This window comes from Oncorhynchus gorbuscha, linkage group LG22 (assembly GCF_021184085.1).
Source record: "Oncorhynchus gorbuscha isolate QuinsamMale2020 ecotype Even-year linkage group LG22, OgorEven_v1.0, whole genome shotgun sequence".
Lineage (NCBI taxonomy): Eukaryota > Metazoa > Chordata > Actinopteri > Salmoniformes > Salmonidae > Oncorhynchus > Oncorhynchus gorbuscha.
Genome location: NC_060194.1, coordinates 27,897,379 through 27,912,451, shown reverse-complemented (window position 1 = coordinate 27,912,451; position 15,073 = coordinate 27,897,379). Strand labels below are relative to the sequence as shown.

The 15,073-nt window shown below is 42.6% G+C and overlaps 1 protein-coding gene across 14 annotated transcripts in view; it reads left to right on the top strand.

Moving 5' to 3' along the window:
• Nucleotides 1-15,073, top strand: part of LOC124009345 (adhesion G protein-coupled receptor L2-like) — a 135,640-nt gene that overhangs the window by 90,293 nt on the left and 30,274 nt on the right. For 9 of the 14 annotated variants that reach the window (XR_006834279.1, XR_006834280.1, XM_046321047.1 and 6 more), the window contains 5 exons: nucleotides 5,145-5,183; nucleotides 9,431-9,614; nucleotides 12,691-12,813; nucleotides 12,958-13,154; nucleotides 13,792-13,965. Coding sequence is in view for 12 of the 14 variants with exons in the window: in XM_046321047.1 (XP_046177003.1) it covers nucleotides 5,145-5,183; nucleotides 9,431-9,614; nucleotides 12,691-12,813; nucleotides 12,958-13,154; nucleotides 13,792-13,965 (717 nt within the window). In the remaining 2 variants the exon portion in view is untranslated. The remainder of the gene's footprint in view (nucleotides 1-5,144; nucleotides 5,184-9,430; nucleotides 9,615-12,690; nucleotides 12,814-12,957; nucleotides 13,155-13,791; nucleotides 13,966-15,073) is intronic. The other 5 variants (XM_046321048.1, XM_046321049.1, XM_046321043.1 and 2 more) reach the window with 1 other exon arrangement.

Below are 15,073 nucleotides of genomic sequence, written 5' to 3'. Positions count from 1 at the left end.
ACTCCAAGCGGGCTGTCATGTGCCTTTTACTGAGGAGTGGCTTCCGTCTGGCCACTGTACCATAAATACCTGATTGGTAGAGTGCTACAGAGATGATTGTCCTTCTGGAAGTTTATCCCATCTCCACAGAGGAACTCTGGAGCTATGTCATAGTGACCTTCAAGTTCTTGGTCACCTCCCTGTCCCAAGGCCCTTCCCCCCCGATTAACAAAAACAAATGATTTCACCTTTATTTAACCAGGTAGGCCAGTTGAGAACAAGTTCTCATTTTCAATTGCGACCTGGCCAAGATAAAGCAAAGTAGTTCAACACATACAACAACACAGAGTTACACATGGAATAAACAAACATACAGTCAATAATACAGTAGAAAAATAAGTCTATATACAATGTGAGCAAATCAGGTGAGACAAGGGCGACGAGTATTTAGCGAGGGCCAGCCAACGAGAGCGTACAGGTCGCAATGGTGGGTAGTATATGGGGCTTTGGTGACAAAACAGATTGCACTGTGATAGACTGCATCCAATTTGTTGAGTAGGGTATTGGAGGGTATTTTGTAAATGACATCGCCAAAGTCGAGGATTGGTAGGATGGTCAGTTTTACAAGGGTATGTTTGGCAGCATGAGTGAAGGAGGCTTTGTTGCGACGTAGGAAGCCGATTCTAGATTGAATTTTGCATTGGAGATGCTGAATGCGAGTCTGAAAGAAGAGTTTACAGTCTAACCAGACACCTAGGTATTTGTAGTTATCCACATATTCTAAGTCAGAAGTGATGTTGGACGGGCGGGCAGGTGCGGGCAGAGATCGGTTGATGGGCATGCATTTAGTTTTACTAGCATTTAAGAGCAGTTGGAGGCCACGGAAGGAGTGTTGTATGGCATTGAAGCTCTTCTGGAGGTTAGTTAACACAGTGTCCAAAGAAGGGCCAGTGGTATACAGAATGGTGTCGTCTGCGTAGAGGTGGATCAGAGAATCACCAGCAGCAAGAGCGACATCATTGATATATACAGAGAAAAGCCTGTGGCACCCCCATAGAGACTTCCAGAGGTCCGGACAGCAGGCCCTCCGATTTGACACACTGAACTCTATTAGAGAGGTAGTTGGTGAACCAGGCGAGGCAATCAGTCGAAAGGCTTGGCCAGGTCGATGAATACGGCTGCACAGTAATGTCTCTTATCGATGACGGTTATGGTATCGTTTAGGACCTTGAGTGTGGCTGAGGTACACCCTTGACCAGCTCTGAAACCAGATTGCATAGCGGAGAAGGTACGGTGAGATTCGAAATGGTCAGTAATCTGTTTGTTAACTTTGCTTTCGAAGACTAGAAAGGCAGGGTAGGATGGATATAATAGGTCTGTAGCAGTTTGGATCTAGAGTGTCTCCCACTTTGAAGAGGGGGATGACCGCGGCAGCTTTCCAATCTTTGGGAATCTCAGACGATACAAAAGAGAGGTTGAACAGGCTAGTAATAGGAGTTGCAACAATTTCGGCATTTTTGCTCAGATTGCTCAGTTTGGCCAGGTGGCCAGCTCTAGGAAGAGTCTTGGAGGTTCCAAACTTCTTCCATTTAAGAATGATGGAGGCCACTGTGTTCTTGGGGAGCTTCAATGCTGCAGAAATGTTTTGGTACCCTTCCCCAGATCTGTGCCTCGCCACAGTCGTCCTGTCTCTGAGCTCCACGGACAGTTCCTTCGACCTCATTGCTTGGTTTTTGCTCTGATATGCACTGTCAACTGTGGGACCTTTCCAAATCATGTCCAATCAATTGAATTTAACACAGATGGACTCCAATCAAATTTTAGAAACATCTCAAGGGTGATCAATGGAAACAGGATGCACCTGAGCTCAATCTCAAGTCTCATAGCAAAGCGTCTGAATACTTTTGACTTTGTCATTATAGGGTATTGTTTGTAGATTGATGAGATTTTAATTTTATTTAATCCATTATCTTGTTAGGGGGTTATATTCCTGTGCGGGTAGCGTGACTACAGCTCAAGCTCATTACCATAATGCACAATGCGCAAAAATATTCCTAAAAATATTTAACCTCCACACATTAACAAGTAAAATAGCTCAAATGAAAGATAAACAAGTTGTTTATCTAGCCAGCAAGTCAGATTTCTAAAATGTTTTACGGCGAAAACATAGCACATATTTATGTCAAACCACCACCGCAGACATAGCTCATTTGCATAGCCAAGTAGGAAAAAATATGCAATCAACAAACGCAGGATTAAAAGAAAAATAATTTCACTAACCTTTTGAAATCTTCATCAGATGACAGTAATATAACATGTTACACAGTACATTCATTTTTTTTTCAATAATATGCTATATATATCCATAAATCTCTGTTTACAATGATGCATCGTTCAAAAAATGCTACTAAAATGTCCGGAGAAATTAAATAGCTCCGGCAGATAACGTCAGCTAACAAGGAATACACATCATAAACTTTGACTAAATATGCATGTTTTACATATGTATAGGAAGATACACTTCTTCTAAATGCAAACGCTGTGTTACTTTTATTTATAACATTACATTTTGCGTTTACTAGGCTATAATAGGGAGTCGGCGCTCCCACATTAGCATAATGACTCCTCTATCTTGGAGTCGACAGAAACCCAAAATTAACACATAAATATTCCCTTACCTTTGCTGTTCTTCCATCAGAAGACCTGGAAGGGATTATACTCACCAAATTAGCGTTCAGTTTTCAAGTCTGCGTCTTTCGGTTCTCAAAATAGCCTGTTTTTGGTCAAAATGTAGGCAAAATTGAAGTGGGTGCGCACCAAAACGTTGAAAATATATATCATATGTCGAGTAAACTTGTCAAACTATGTTCATAATTAAGCTTTAACATGTTATAAAGGTCTACAGCAATTGTGAGGACGAAGCGAAACACACACGTCTTTTAATCGATCCTGAGGGAAAGAGAGAAAATGTGCAGAGCGCGCAAATAGGTGCACTGTTTTTAGGCGTGACCGAGACCTTTCGGCACGCTCAAAGTCTCGTGAGCGCGCGATTCTCACAGTTACACGCCTCATTGGAAGCAGGCTTCCCGCTGAACACATACAGACTCTTCCCAGGCTTGTAACTGCTTGGTAAGTGCGTATACGATGACGTCAAAGTGGTGCCAACTTTTTCCATTACAAGAGAGACTTTGGGAGAATGCATGCCCTGACACTTCTGCTTTACATAGAGACAAAAATTTAAACGATTTTAGAAGCGTTAGAGTGTTTTCTATTTGATAATATTTTTATATGCATATATTAGCAACTTTTGAAAAAAATGTATCCTGTTTTATATGGGTACCCAAATCCTCCAGAAGGGGCAGTAAACCGTGGTATCCTGAACAGGTTAAAGAATAAGGCTGTAACATAACAAAATGTGGAAAAAGTGAAGGGGTCTGAATACTTTCCCAACGCACTGTATGTGACCCCAGGTAGGCTACGAGTGCCATATACTGTATGTGACCCCAGGTAGGCTACGAGTGCCATATACTGTATGTGACCCCAGGTAGGCTACGAGTGCCATATACTGTATGTGACCCCAGGTAGGCTACGAGTGCCATATACTGTATGTGACCCCAGGTAGGCTACGAGTGCCATATACTGTATGAACATGTGTGTATATATCTAGGTAGGTAGTATTCCCTGCTCTCCTCAAGGTAGTCTCACTGCAGTTCATTCCAATCAAAAGCCCAAATAACCTATTTGGAGTGATAATTCACTTTTTTAGGTTTCTTTGTACCAAGCTAAATTATCTAACATCATTGGCAGATCATTCTGTTATTTTAATCTTAACAAGGCTTTATACAAGTCATTTATATTTTTTAAATGTCATTTTCAAGATATTTTACCTTAAACTAAGTTACTTGTATAAATCCATTTTAAGCTTAAAATAAACAAATTGATCTGGCAATGACGTTAGATAATTTCGCTTGGTATGAAGAAACATAAAAATAAAATAAAAAGTGAATTATGAGTCACTCATTTAACCCCAACCCCAACCCCCACCCCCACCCACCCACCCCTCCACAACCACAAGTCTTTCTCCAGGTAAGGGGGAGGAGGGAGTGAGGTAAGGCATCCCCAGCCCTTAGGGGGAGCTGTGGCTGAGGTTAAGGAGGGAGTGAGGTAAGGCATCCCCAGCCCTTAGGGGGAGCTGTGGCTGAGGGTAAGGAGGGAGCTTATTCTTCCAGCCCCTAGCCCCACCTTTTCCTAGAAATTACTGGGTTCTGAAATGCAGCTTTCTCACCTGGCAGCTCTAAGAGCTAATGGATAGCAGCCCCCCGCTAGCCAACACAAAGAATAACTCTCCTCTCTACCACCAGACAGGCAAGAGCAGAGCTGCCTTCCCTCCTCCAGAGCACTTACCATGTCTCTCTGAGTGAAAGGTACAAGCAGGAATCTTAAGGCCTAACTTCTACAGTCATAGAAATGAATGACAGTTTTACAGTGCTATTCAGAACGCAAAGGTGAAAGCGAAGTGGATTTGGACCAAAAGGCACGTCCGTAGTGTTTTCTTTGTTCCCTTCGTAGCTCGTCATAGACTGAACCTTTCTGTCTGTGTTCTAACTGTACTGTCTTACAACAGCACAATGCTACACTCCTTCAGCCACGATTTAGCTGGCTGTGGGAATAATGAATCCGTCTCTTTTGACTGAGACCGAGACAGGCCAACTAAGGCTCTAAATAAACCCCAGAGCTGGCAGACTGTTATAACCTCAGTGCCATGGAATCCAAATGACCCCCTCTGGCTTTGCTTATTGTCTTAATGCTTTATAAAGCATCGTTAATGCAAAGCATAGGAATTGAATCTCAGCAATTCCCCCTCTACAACGCAATGCTGTGCAGCCTTGTCTCTGCCAGCCAGGACCTTGTAGTTATGTAAGATACATATTCAGACACAGCTTCCCAAACACATTGACAATGTGCTACATAATATATTGTGAGCTTCTTATTTCATCTACCTAACGTAAGGTTTATATATTCTAATTTCCTTCCTGATTCAAGTTGGGTAAGTGGTGTATTTTAGGTGTTTTCTAAAGACACAGACCATCCTCTTTCTTTCCCCTAAGCTTTTTGCTTCCTAATAGTGTTTCTCTTGTTCTTGATCTTCTCTTTGTGTTAAAAAGCTTCAAAAGAGAGAGAGGACATGCAGGGCATATATGAAGGTACTGTATACCTGCTGGTTCCACATAGACTCCTTTACCTCTTAAAGTGTCCACAGTTTGCTCAGTAGCATTGGTGTTATGCCTGTGGCTGTCCGTCTGTGATTATCTGTTGGCTTGTCTGTATGCACAACGTGTCCACCTGTCTCTCTGCCTGTCTATCCGCCTGTGTGTCTATTAGCCTGTCGGTTTGCCCATCCATCTCTCTACCTCTCGACTCACCTGTCTGTTTGTCTATCTGCCTGCCTGTCTATCTGCCTGCCTGTCTATCTGCCTGTGTGTCTATTAGCCTGTCGGTTTGCCCATCCATCTCTCTACCTCTCGACTCACCTGTCTGTTTGTCTATCTATCTGCCTGCCTGTCTGTCAGTCAATATGTCTCGGTTTATCTTTAATATCTCTCCTATCACTTATATCTCTCTCCATCCCCCCTCTCTCAATCCCTCTGTCCATCCCTCCATCTCCTGTCTGCTCCTTGTGTGTTGTATGAATAATTGCCTTCCCACGGCCGTAATTGTACCTCCCTGTCACCCGTAAGTGTGATCAAAGTGTCAGTGTACCCAGTTTTTCACTTGCTTACACTTTACCATTCTCAGCGTCTCCATGTTCTTCCTCTCGCTGACATCTTAGTGTTTGTCTGGTGGATTCGTGTTCAGTCCAATTAATGTGTTTGTGTTCATATCGGATGTTGGGTCTTTTAATTCCTTTCTCTCTCCATGTCATTTTCCTTTGCTCTGAGTTTATAATCTGAGAGCAGGTCCTGTTGAAAGAATGGGCTCTGGCGTAAACACAAAGTGGGCCTGTCTTACACAGCACAAACCAGCCTTCTCAGATCTCTTGTGTTTCTCTCATCAGTCTCTGTTTGACTGGTCGGAGCAAATCTTCACCATGATGAGTTAGGGCTGTTTTCTCCAGACCATAGACCTCTCCTTACCTCACCTCGCTCATCAACTCATCCCTGACCGTTGGCTACGTCTGAGGTTTCTTTTACTGGGAAAAATGGGGATATGTCTCTGTCAACTTGATTTAAGGCTGTCTTCTTTATGCATCGCCATCCATCAATAGACAATGTTAGTGAAATCAGCAGCAGCACCACCACCCAAGAATGTCCTGTTCACTGTGGGGCATCTTGGGTAACACCCTTGTGATTGTTGCGTTGTGCGACCTCCACCCAGGCGAGAATAAAAGACTACTCAATCAGAACAGTTTTTACTTTATTTTAACACTGTCACAAATTAGAGGCATGAATTTGTTTCATTTTTTGTTTCTCCTTCACACCTACAAGGGGGTTCTCACCAGGAGTGAGGACCGTTGAGTGTTTCTCTGTTTGTCTGGGGTGTAATGGTCCTAGACCTGTGATCACTACTGCTACTCTGACGCTACCCGCTCCTCTCTCTGACACCCCTCTCCTCTCCTCTCTGACTCTCTACCTCTCTCCTATCCTCTCTCTGACACACCTCTCCTCTCTGGGTAACACTGACACACCTCGTCTCCCCCTGTTCCCCTAAGTTTTACACTTTAAGTGACCCACTGGATGTCATAAGGTGAATGCACTAATTTGTAAGTCGGGATAAGAGCGTCTTCCTCTCTCCTATCCTCCCTATCCCCTCTCTGACCCCCTCTTCTCTCCTCTCTGACTCTCTTCTTCTCTCCTATCCACCCTACCCCTCTCTGACCCCCTCTTCTCTCCTCTCTGACTCTCTTCTTCTCTCCTATCCTCCCTATCCCCTCTCTGACCCCCCTCTTCTCTCCTCTCTGACTCTCTTCTTCTCTCCTATCCTCCCTACCCCCTCTCTGACCCCCTCTCCTCTCCTCTCTGACTCTCTACCTCTCTCCTATCCCCTCTCTGACACCCCTCTCCTCTCTGACTCTCTACCTCTCTCCTATCCTCTCTCTGACACACCTCTCCTCTCTGACTCTCTACCTCTCTCCTATGCTCTCTCTGACACCCCTCTCCTCTCTGACTCTCTACCTCAATCCTATCCTCCCTATCCCCTCTCTGTCACCCCTCTCCTCTCTGACTCTCTTCTTCTCTCCTATCCTCCCTACCCCCTCTCTGACCCCCCTCTCCTCTCCTCTCTGACTCTACCTCTGCTATCCCCGCTCTGACACCCCTCTCCTCTCTGACTCTCTACCTCTCTCCTATCCTCTCTCTGACACCCCTCTCCTCTCCTCTCTGACTCTCTACCTCTCCTATGCCCTCTCTGACACCCCTCTCCTCTCTGACTCTCTACCTCTCTCCTATCCTCCCTATCCCCTCTCTGACTCCCCCATCACACTCCAATAAAGGACACACCAATAGCGTTTGCCGGCCGAGAATAATTATCACCTCTGAACAGTGTCTGCTGTAATTTGTGCAGTCAGACATCCAACAGTGCGTGTTCCCTAAAGCACAGCGCGCCCGAATCAACGTCAGATCAACGTTAGATGTTGTGTGTGTGGTCCTTAACAGAGGCTCTATCTTTCCCATCTGAAGGGTCAGCACTCCCCCATAGAGAGAGACAGACAGACACTATAGGCATCTGATTCAGAGCTGGACTGTACGCTTATCATACCTCTAGGTAATAATGGTAGCCATGCTGTGTGGTCTGTTTACATGTTGTGGTGATTGGTTAATCATCAGTCTGGTTTGATAGCGAGGGACTACAGGGTTTAATCAATGATGTATATAAACCCTGGATTGCTGATGCAATGTATTGGTACTCCCCAGTAGGAGCAGTCCTCCATAGGAATGAATGGAATTCTACGATATTTCAATTAAATGTTTCAAGGACAAAATGTACATGTATTTTCTGTTCTTGTACTGGGTAAAGCAACATTCGTAATGTCAAAAACTCCTACTTTAAAGATTTTTTTTTTAGCTCACATAAAACAATTTAGGAGTATGCATTAAGTCTGTAATAAAATAAATGTGGCAAAAACGAATATATATATTTTTTTTTACAATGGTGGGGGAGTGGTAAGATGGAGGCACAGGGCTTCAACACAGCACACTCGCATCAGTCATCTAGTGTATGTATAAATTATTTTGTTTAATCCCGGCAACAGGGTAATTGTGCCTATGGTCAATTAGTGTGTGTGTGTGTGTGTGTGTGTGTGTGTGTGTGTGTGTGTGTGTGTGTGTGTGTGTGTGTGTGTGTGTGTGTGTGTGTGTGTGTGTGTGTGTGTGTGTGTGTGTGTGTGTGTGTGTGTGTGTGTGTGTGTGTGTGTGTGTGTGTGTGTGTGTGGATGATAATCACAGCTTTGCACTAATTGGTACAGAGAGTGACTTTTTTATTTCCTAATTACCACTATAGTGTAGCCTGGACCTCTGCTGTGGTTAATGGCACCTGTGGTTAAATTGTCTCTGGTTTATTGGGCCATGGGTTGATATGGATTTGTGGGGTAATTATGCCAATGGCTATGTTTATCTGTGGGGCTAGCCTAGCGTTTCTGTGTGGCTATGGATATGCTAAGCTACATAAGAGTCGTCAGTGGGGCTAGCGTTAGCGATGCTGTGTGGATATAGATATGCTTAACTACATGGAAGTCATGAACTCTCCCGCACAGGGTCACAGGGACCTCCATTTTGATCAAAATATGATACTTTTTCTAGAAGGTTTGGAATGTTTTGCTTACTTACTGCTTATCAGCCAAGCAGGAAATGAAAAGATTGCCATTGAAAACAAGCAGAAATATCCCCATCTTTACTTCGACTGCTACCCAAGAAACAAATGCATTTCGTTTTTTGATACCATTTTCGCCTCAAGGAAGGAAAAACTGCACATTTCAAGGCCATTATCACCAGATCCTGTTATGGAATATATTCATTGTTAGGGAAGATAATTGTTCTTTGGGAAAAGTAAGATGTTTAAGAACAGGAACTAAGAGAGCAGTATTGAGAAGGAACTGCTCCATTCATTTGAAAAACATTTGGTTTGTGTTCCAACTTCCCCTCTGGCACAGTTTTGTTATTCAAAAGAAAATAAATGGGTCTAAACCAGGGAAGTGGGGAGACAAGTTCCTTTAGTTTATATTCTGTGACCGCCATGCCATCTTTAAGTGATGTTTTAATTTAAATGTATCTTCATCTCATCCTATAATGCCAGTGACCTTATTTATTAAAGTGTTAAGTTGTTGATGTTGATTTGCTTGTCCTTGCTTGCTATCTGCATAACATGCCTTCCTTGCCCCCTTTCTGCTGCGGACAGTTGTAGAATTTATGAGGCATAAAAAAGCAACAAACTCTGACATTTGTTTCCACGGATACAGGCCATTGTGGATACGGTTGACAACCTCCTGAGGCCGGAAGCCCTGAAGTCCTGGGAAGACATGAATTCCACGGAGCAAACGCACGCCGCCACCATGTTACTGGATACCCTGGAGGAAGGAGCCTTCGTCCTTGCCGACAACCTGATTGAGCCCGCTGTCGTCAAAGTGCCTGCGGACAACATCCGTATGTTTGTTTTCTTCTCTCTACCCTCCCTGCCCGTCACTCATAAAAAGGAAAAACGAGACAGACACGTCTGCCAGTTGCAATCCACAGTTTAATTATCATTTTAATTGAACTGTGACCCTGTCTTGGAAGAAAATTACTTTGTCCTCAGTAGTAAAATGTGCTTTTTTTTTACAACAGTTGGTTATGTCCAAGGAAGTGGAAGTTAACGTTCACAACCATTCTATAGAAAGATACTGATGTTAGTTTCCGCGGGCTTCTCATTCTAGACACAGAAAAAGAACCTGGACAGCTATTCCTCCAGGAGAGAGGCAAAGTGGTTTTTAAAAAGACCACATTTAGTTGAAGTCACAGTAGGAGGTTTGATGTCTCGCTCGGCGCCAGGCAAGCTAATATGTTCTCACAGGCAGTTTATTAGCAATGTGATCTCATTCATTTAAGTCAGCTTTGTGCAGTGAACTGTCATTTCCCCACACAAGCCTCTTTGTTCCTTGGTTATGAGTTCCCCGCGCGCCTTGCAAGATGAGCTGTCCAGTCTCCTTATGGAAAATCTAAGAAATCAATTGAATAATTTCATATTCTATATGGTGGCTATATCCTCTAACCATGCCTTAACTCTTTCTCAGTAAATGGTCAATAGAAGCAGATAAGGAAAAGCTTATACACTGCACCATGAATACTTGCATAGTTTATGTGCTTTTAGCACACAAGGCCTCAACAATAGATTTCTCCATTTCTCCAACAGATGTATCCTTTGAGAGAGAGAGAGAGAGAGAGAGAGAGAGAGAGAGAGAGAGAGAGAGAGAGAGAGAGAGAGAGAGAGAGAGAGAGAGAGAGAGAGAGAGAGAGAGAGACAGGTGTGTGTATGTGAGAGAGGTAGGGAGAGAGAGGTAGAGAGAGAGAGAGAGAGAGAGAGAGAGAGAGACCAAAGGGGGAAGAAATGGTCAAACATTTTATCTGTAGCAGGTTGTATGGTGGTGTGATCTTTCTCTTTCTCCCTGAGGAGCTCTGTAGACTGGGGTTACCAGGAGCAGCTTAGTGCATTTTTTATATATATAGTAAATAGCACTGGATGGGATATTGATTGGATTCTGTAGCAGGAACACTGGACATTGCTGCTCTCTTGTTTCACTCTTCCCAACCTTTATATCAGAGCTCTATTAAACACTGTTTGTTGCTATTGAAACCAATGATGTATATAAACCTTTAATTGCTGATTCTATGTATTGGCTATTGAGATGCTTTAAAGCCACCGGTTGCCATAGGAATAAATGGAATTCGACAAAATTTCAATTAAATGTTTCAAGGGCAAAATTACATGTATTTAAGTATTTTTGTTATTGTAGTGGGGACAGTAACATTAGTAATGTCAAAAAATTATACTTTAAGATTTTTTTATGTATATACCGCACCAGTCAAGTTTGGTAACACCTACTCATTCAAGGGTTTATTTTTATTTTTTACTATTTTCTACATTGTATAATAATAGTGAAGACATCAAAACTATGAAATAACACATATGGAATCATGTAGTAACCAAGAAATATATTTTATATTTGAGATTCTTCAATGTAGCCACCCTTTGCCTTGGTGACAGCTTTGCACACTCTTGGCATTCTCTCAACCAGCTTCACCTGGAATGCTTTTCCAACAGTCTTGAAGGTGTTCCCACATATGCTAAGCACTTGTTGTCTGCTTTTCCAGATGGGATGGCATATCACTGCAGAATGCTGTGGTAGTCATGCTGGTTAAGTGGGCCCTGAATTCTAAATAAATCACAGACATTGTCACCAGCAAAGCACCATCACACCCCCTCCTTCATTCTTCACGATGGGAACCACATCCGTTCACCTAATCTGCGTCTCACAAAGACACAGTGGATGGAATCAAAAATCTCAAATTTGGACTTATCAGACCAAAGGACAGACTTCCACCAGTCTAATGTCCATTGCTGATGATTCTTGGCCCAAGCAAGTCTCTTCTTATTATTGGTGTCCTTTAGTAGTGGTTTCTTTGCAGCAATTCAACCTTGAAGGCCTGATTTTCACTTGGTCTCCTCTGAACAGTGGATGTTGAGATGTGTCTGTTACTTGAACTCTGTGAAGCATTTTATTTGGGCTGCAATTTCTGAGGCTGGTAACTCTAATGAACTTATCCTCTGCAGCAGTGGTAACCCTGGGTCTTCCTTTCCTATGGCGGTCCTCATGAAAGCCAGTTTCATCATAGCGCTTGATGGTTTTAGCGACTGCACTTGAAGAGACTTTCAAAGTTCTTGACATTCTCGGTATTGACTGACCCGACCCGCATGTCTTAAAGTTATGATGCACTGTCAATTTTTCTTTATTTTTTAGATGTTCTTGCATAATATGGACTTGGTCTTTTACCAACTAGGGATATCTTCTGTACACCATCCCTACCTTGTCACAGCTGATTGGCTCAAACACATTAAGAAAGAAAGAAATTCCACAAATTAACTTTTAACAAGGCACACCTGTTAACTGAGATGCATTCCAGGGGACTACCTCATGAAGCTGGTTGAGAGAATGCCAGGAGTGTGCTAAGCTGTCACTAAGGCAAATGGTGGCTACTTTGAAGAATCTCAAATATAACGTTTATTTTGATTTGTTTCACACTTTTTTGGCTACTACTTGATTCTATGTGTTTTTTCATAGTGTTGATGTCTTCACTATTATTCTACAATGAAGAAAATAGTAAAAATAAAGAAAAACTCTGGAATGAGTAGGTGTGTCGCAACTTTTGACTGGTACTGTATATTCTTATGTTTAGCTCACATAATATTATTACAAGTATGCATTAAGATATCTGTAAAATAATAAGCATGCAAAAAACTAATGTCGACATTAATGAATGCATTTCTATAGCTTCCAAAACATTTTTTACAATTGTGGGGAGTGCCAAGATGGAGGTACGGTGGCTTCAACACAGCACCCCTTAATAGTCATCTAGTGTATCTATAAATCATTGATTGAAACGTGATCTTTTAGTCATGTATACCACCAACATTCCCTAATCCCCCCCTCTACCTCTACCTCCCCCTCTCCTTGTCCTTCTCCAGTGCTGGATGTGTATGTGCTCAGTACAGACGGCCAGGTGCAGGACTTCAGGTTCCCCCAGACCAGCAAGGGTGGAGCCTCGATTCAGCTGTCTGCAAACACAGTCAAAGTTAACAGTAAAAACGGTAACTAGGGGGGAATGAATGAATGAATGAGATCATGCTGAAGGATAATTGTCCTTCACTGAGAAAGTGGCTGAAGGATAGAAATGAGCAGCAATTCTGTACGTTCACAATGCCACCGTAAATCTTATTCTGTTTTTTCCCCAGGTGTGGCCAAGCTGGTGTTTGTCCTCTACAAGCACCTGGGCCAGTTCCTCAGTACAGAGAATGCCACGCTCCGAGGAGGAGGACGTAACCTCTCAGACCTGACCGTCAACTCGCACATCCTGGCCGCCTCCATCACCAAGGAGTCCAGCCGTGTGTTCGTGTCTGACCCCGTCATCTTCACCCTGGAGCACCTCGACGTGAGTTCCCCTAGCCCTAGTGTCATTCTGCGGTGTTGTTCAGTGCAGGGGGAAATAGTGGGAAAGGAAATGGCAGTGTGGTCTTTAGTAGTTGGAGGATCAAAGCCAATGTCATAAGATACAGCTGCACTGTGAGCACGGCTGTAAAATATCGATACTTGTGTACATCTGGAACTCCCACGGTTATACGTTTGTTAGTTTACATAGAACATGCTATCATGTTTATGCCATGGTATTCTGCAATTGTTTATAATTGACTGAAATTGTGTATAATTACACTTGGCATGACAGACAAAAAAAATCTAATCAAGTTTTATTAGGCTCTTACCCAGATTAGTAGATCTGCACTGTTCCTACACACACTCACTAGACTATATACTGTTAATAGTATACTGAACTCAAATCTTAGCCTGCTGTTAATTGCCTTTTGATGGAAAATAACAGTATGTATATATAGGTAGGAAGCATATGTACTCTAAAGTAATGTGTTAGTTCGTTTTAAACAATGCTTAAAATGTTATTGTTTGTGGTATTCAAAAGGTTTCCTCGTGTGTTGCTTATTGAGAACTTCTACAACCCTAACTGTTAACTATTTGTCTGAAACAATGTTCTTATTTCCTAATGTCCTGCTCTGTAGAAGGAGCACTACGACAACCCCAACTGCTCATTCTGGAACTACTCTGAGAGGAGTATGATAGGCTACTGGTCCACTCAGGGCTGTAAGCTCCTGGACACCAACAAGAGCCACACCACCTGTTCCTGTAGTCACCTGACCAACTTTGCCATCCTAATGGCCCATAGAGGGAACGTGGTGAGTGGCCTTCAAGGGGTTCTATCGTGCCGTGGGGTTGGTCTCCACTGATGTATGTAATATGTATGCATGTTCCCATCTAGGGAACGTGGTGAGTGGCTGGTTCAAACCATCCCCTGGCTAGCCACTAACCACCTAGACACTTGTGTAGATCAGAGAGGATTGTATACAGTACCAGTCAAAAGTTTGGACACACCTACTCATTCAAGGGTTTTTCTTTATCTTTACTATTTTCTACATTGTAGAATAACAGTGAAGACATCAAAACTATGAAATAACACGTATGGAATCATGTAGTAACCAAAAAAATGTTCTACAAATTAAAATACATTTTAGATTTTAGATTCTTCAAAGTGGCCACCCTTTGCCTTGATGACAGCTTTGCACAGTCTTGACGTTCTCTCCCCACCTCTACCTTGTCACAACACGACTGATTGGCTCCACAAATTATCTTTTAACAAGGCACACCTGTTAATTGAAATGCATTCCAGGTGACTACCTCATGAAGCTGGTTGAGAGAATGCGAAGAGTGTGCAAAGCTGTCATTATGGCAAAGGGTTGCCACTTTGAATAATCTAAATATACAATATATTTAGCTTTTTTTATTTTATTATTTGGTTGCTACATGATTCCGTATGTGTTATTTCATAGTTTTGATTATTCTACAATGTAGAAAATTGTTTTTTTTTAAAATAAAAAAAAACCTGGAATAAGTAGGTGTGTCTAAACTTTTGACTAGTGCTGTATGTGTAAGAAATATGGTGGAATGTCCACCATTCTTGTCCTCTGTGGAATTGTAACCATATTGTGGATACCCATCCAATCCTATTAGATATACATAAGTCTCTAGGGCAGGGATGGGCAACTGACGACCATTGTATTTCCCGGCCGCAATACAAAAAACAATTTAATTCAGTCGGGGTCTCAAATTACTGTTGAGAGTTAGAATAGTAGAATACAGGTGCGATTTTGTCATTTGGAAGTGCGTCAAAGTTTTTCTTTTTCTATATTAAGAGCTGCAAACATTTCTCTCAACCCTAAGGCAAAGTGTGTAGAAATGCAGCAAATTAGCTGTAAAACTGCACATTTTCGTCTCTGCCCCATGGCA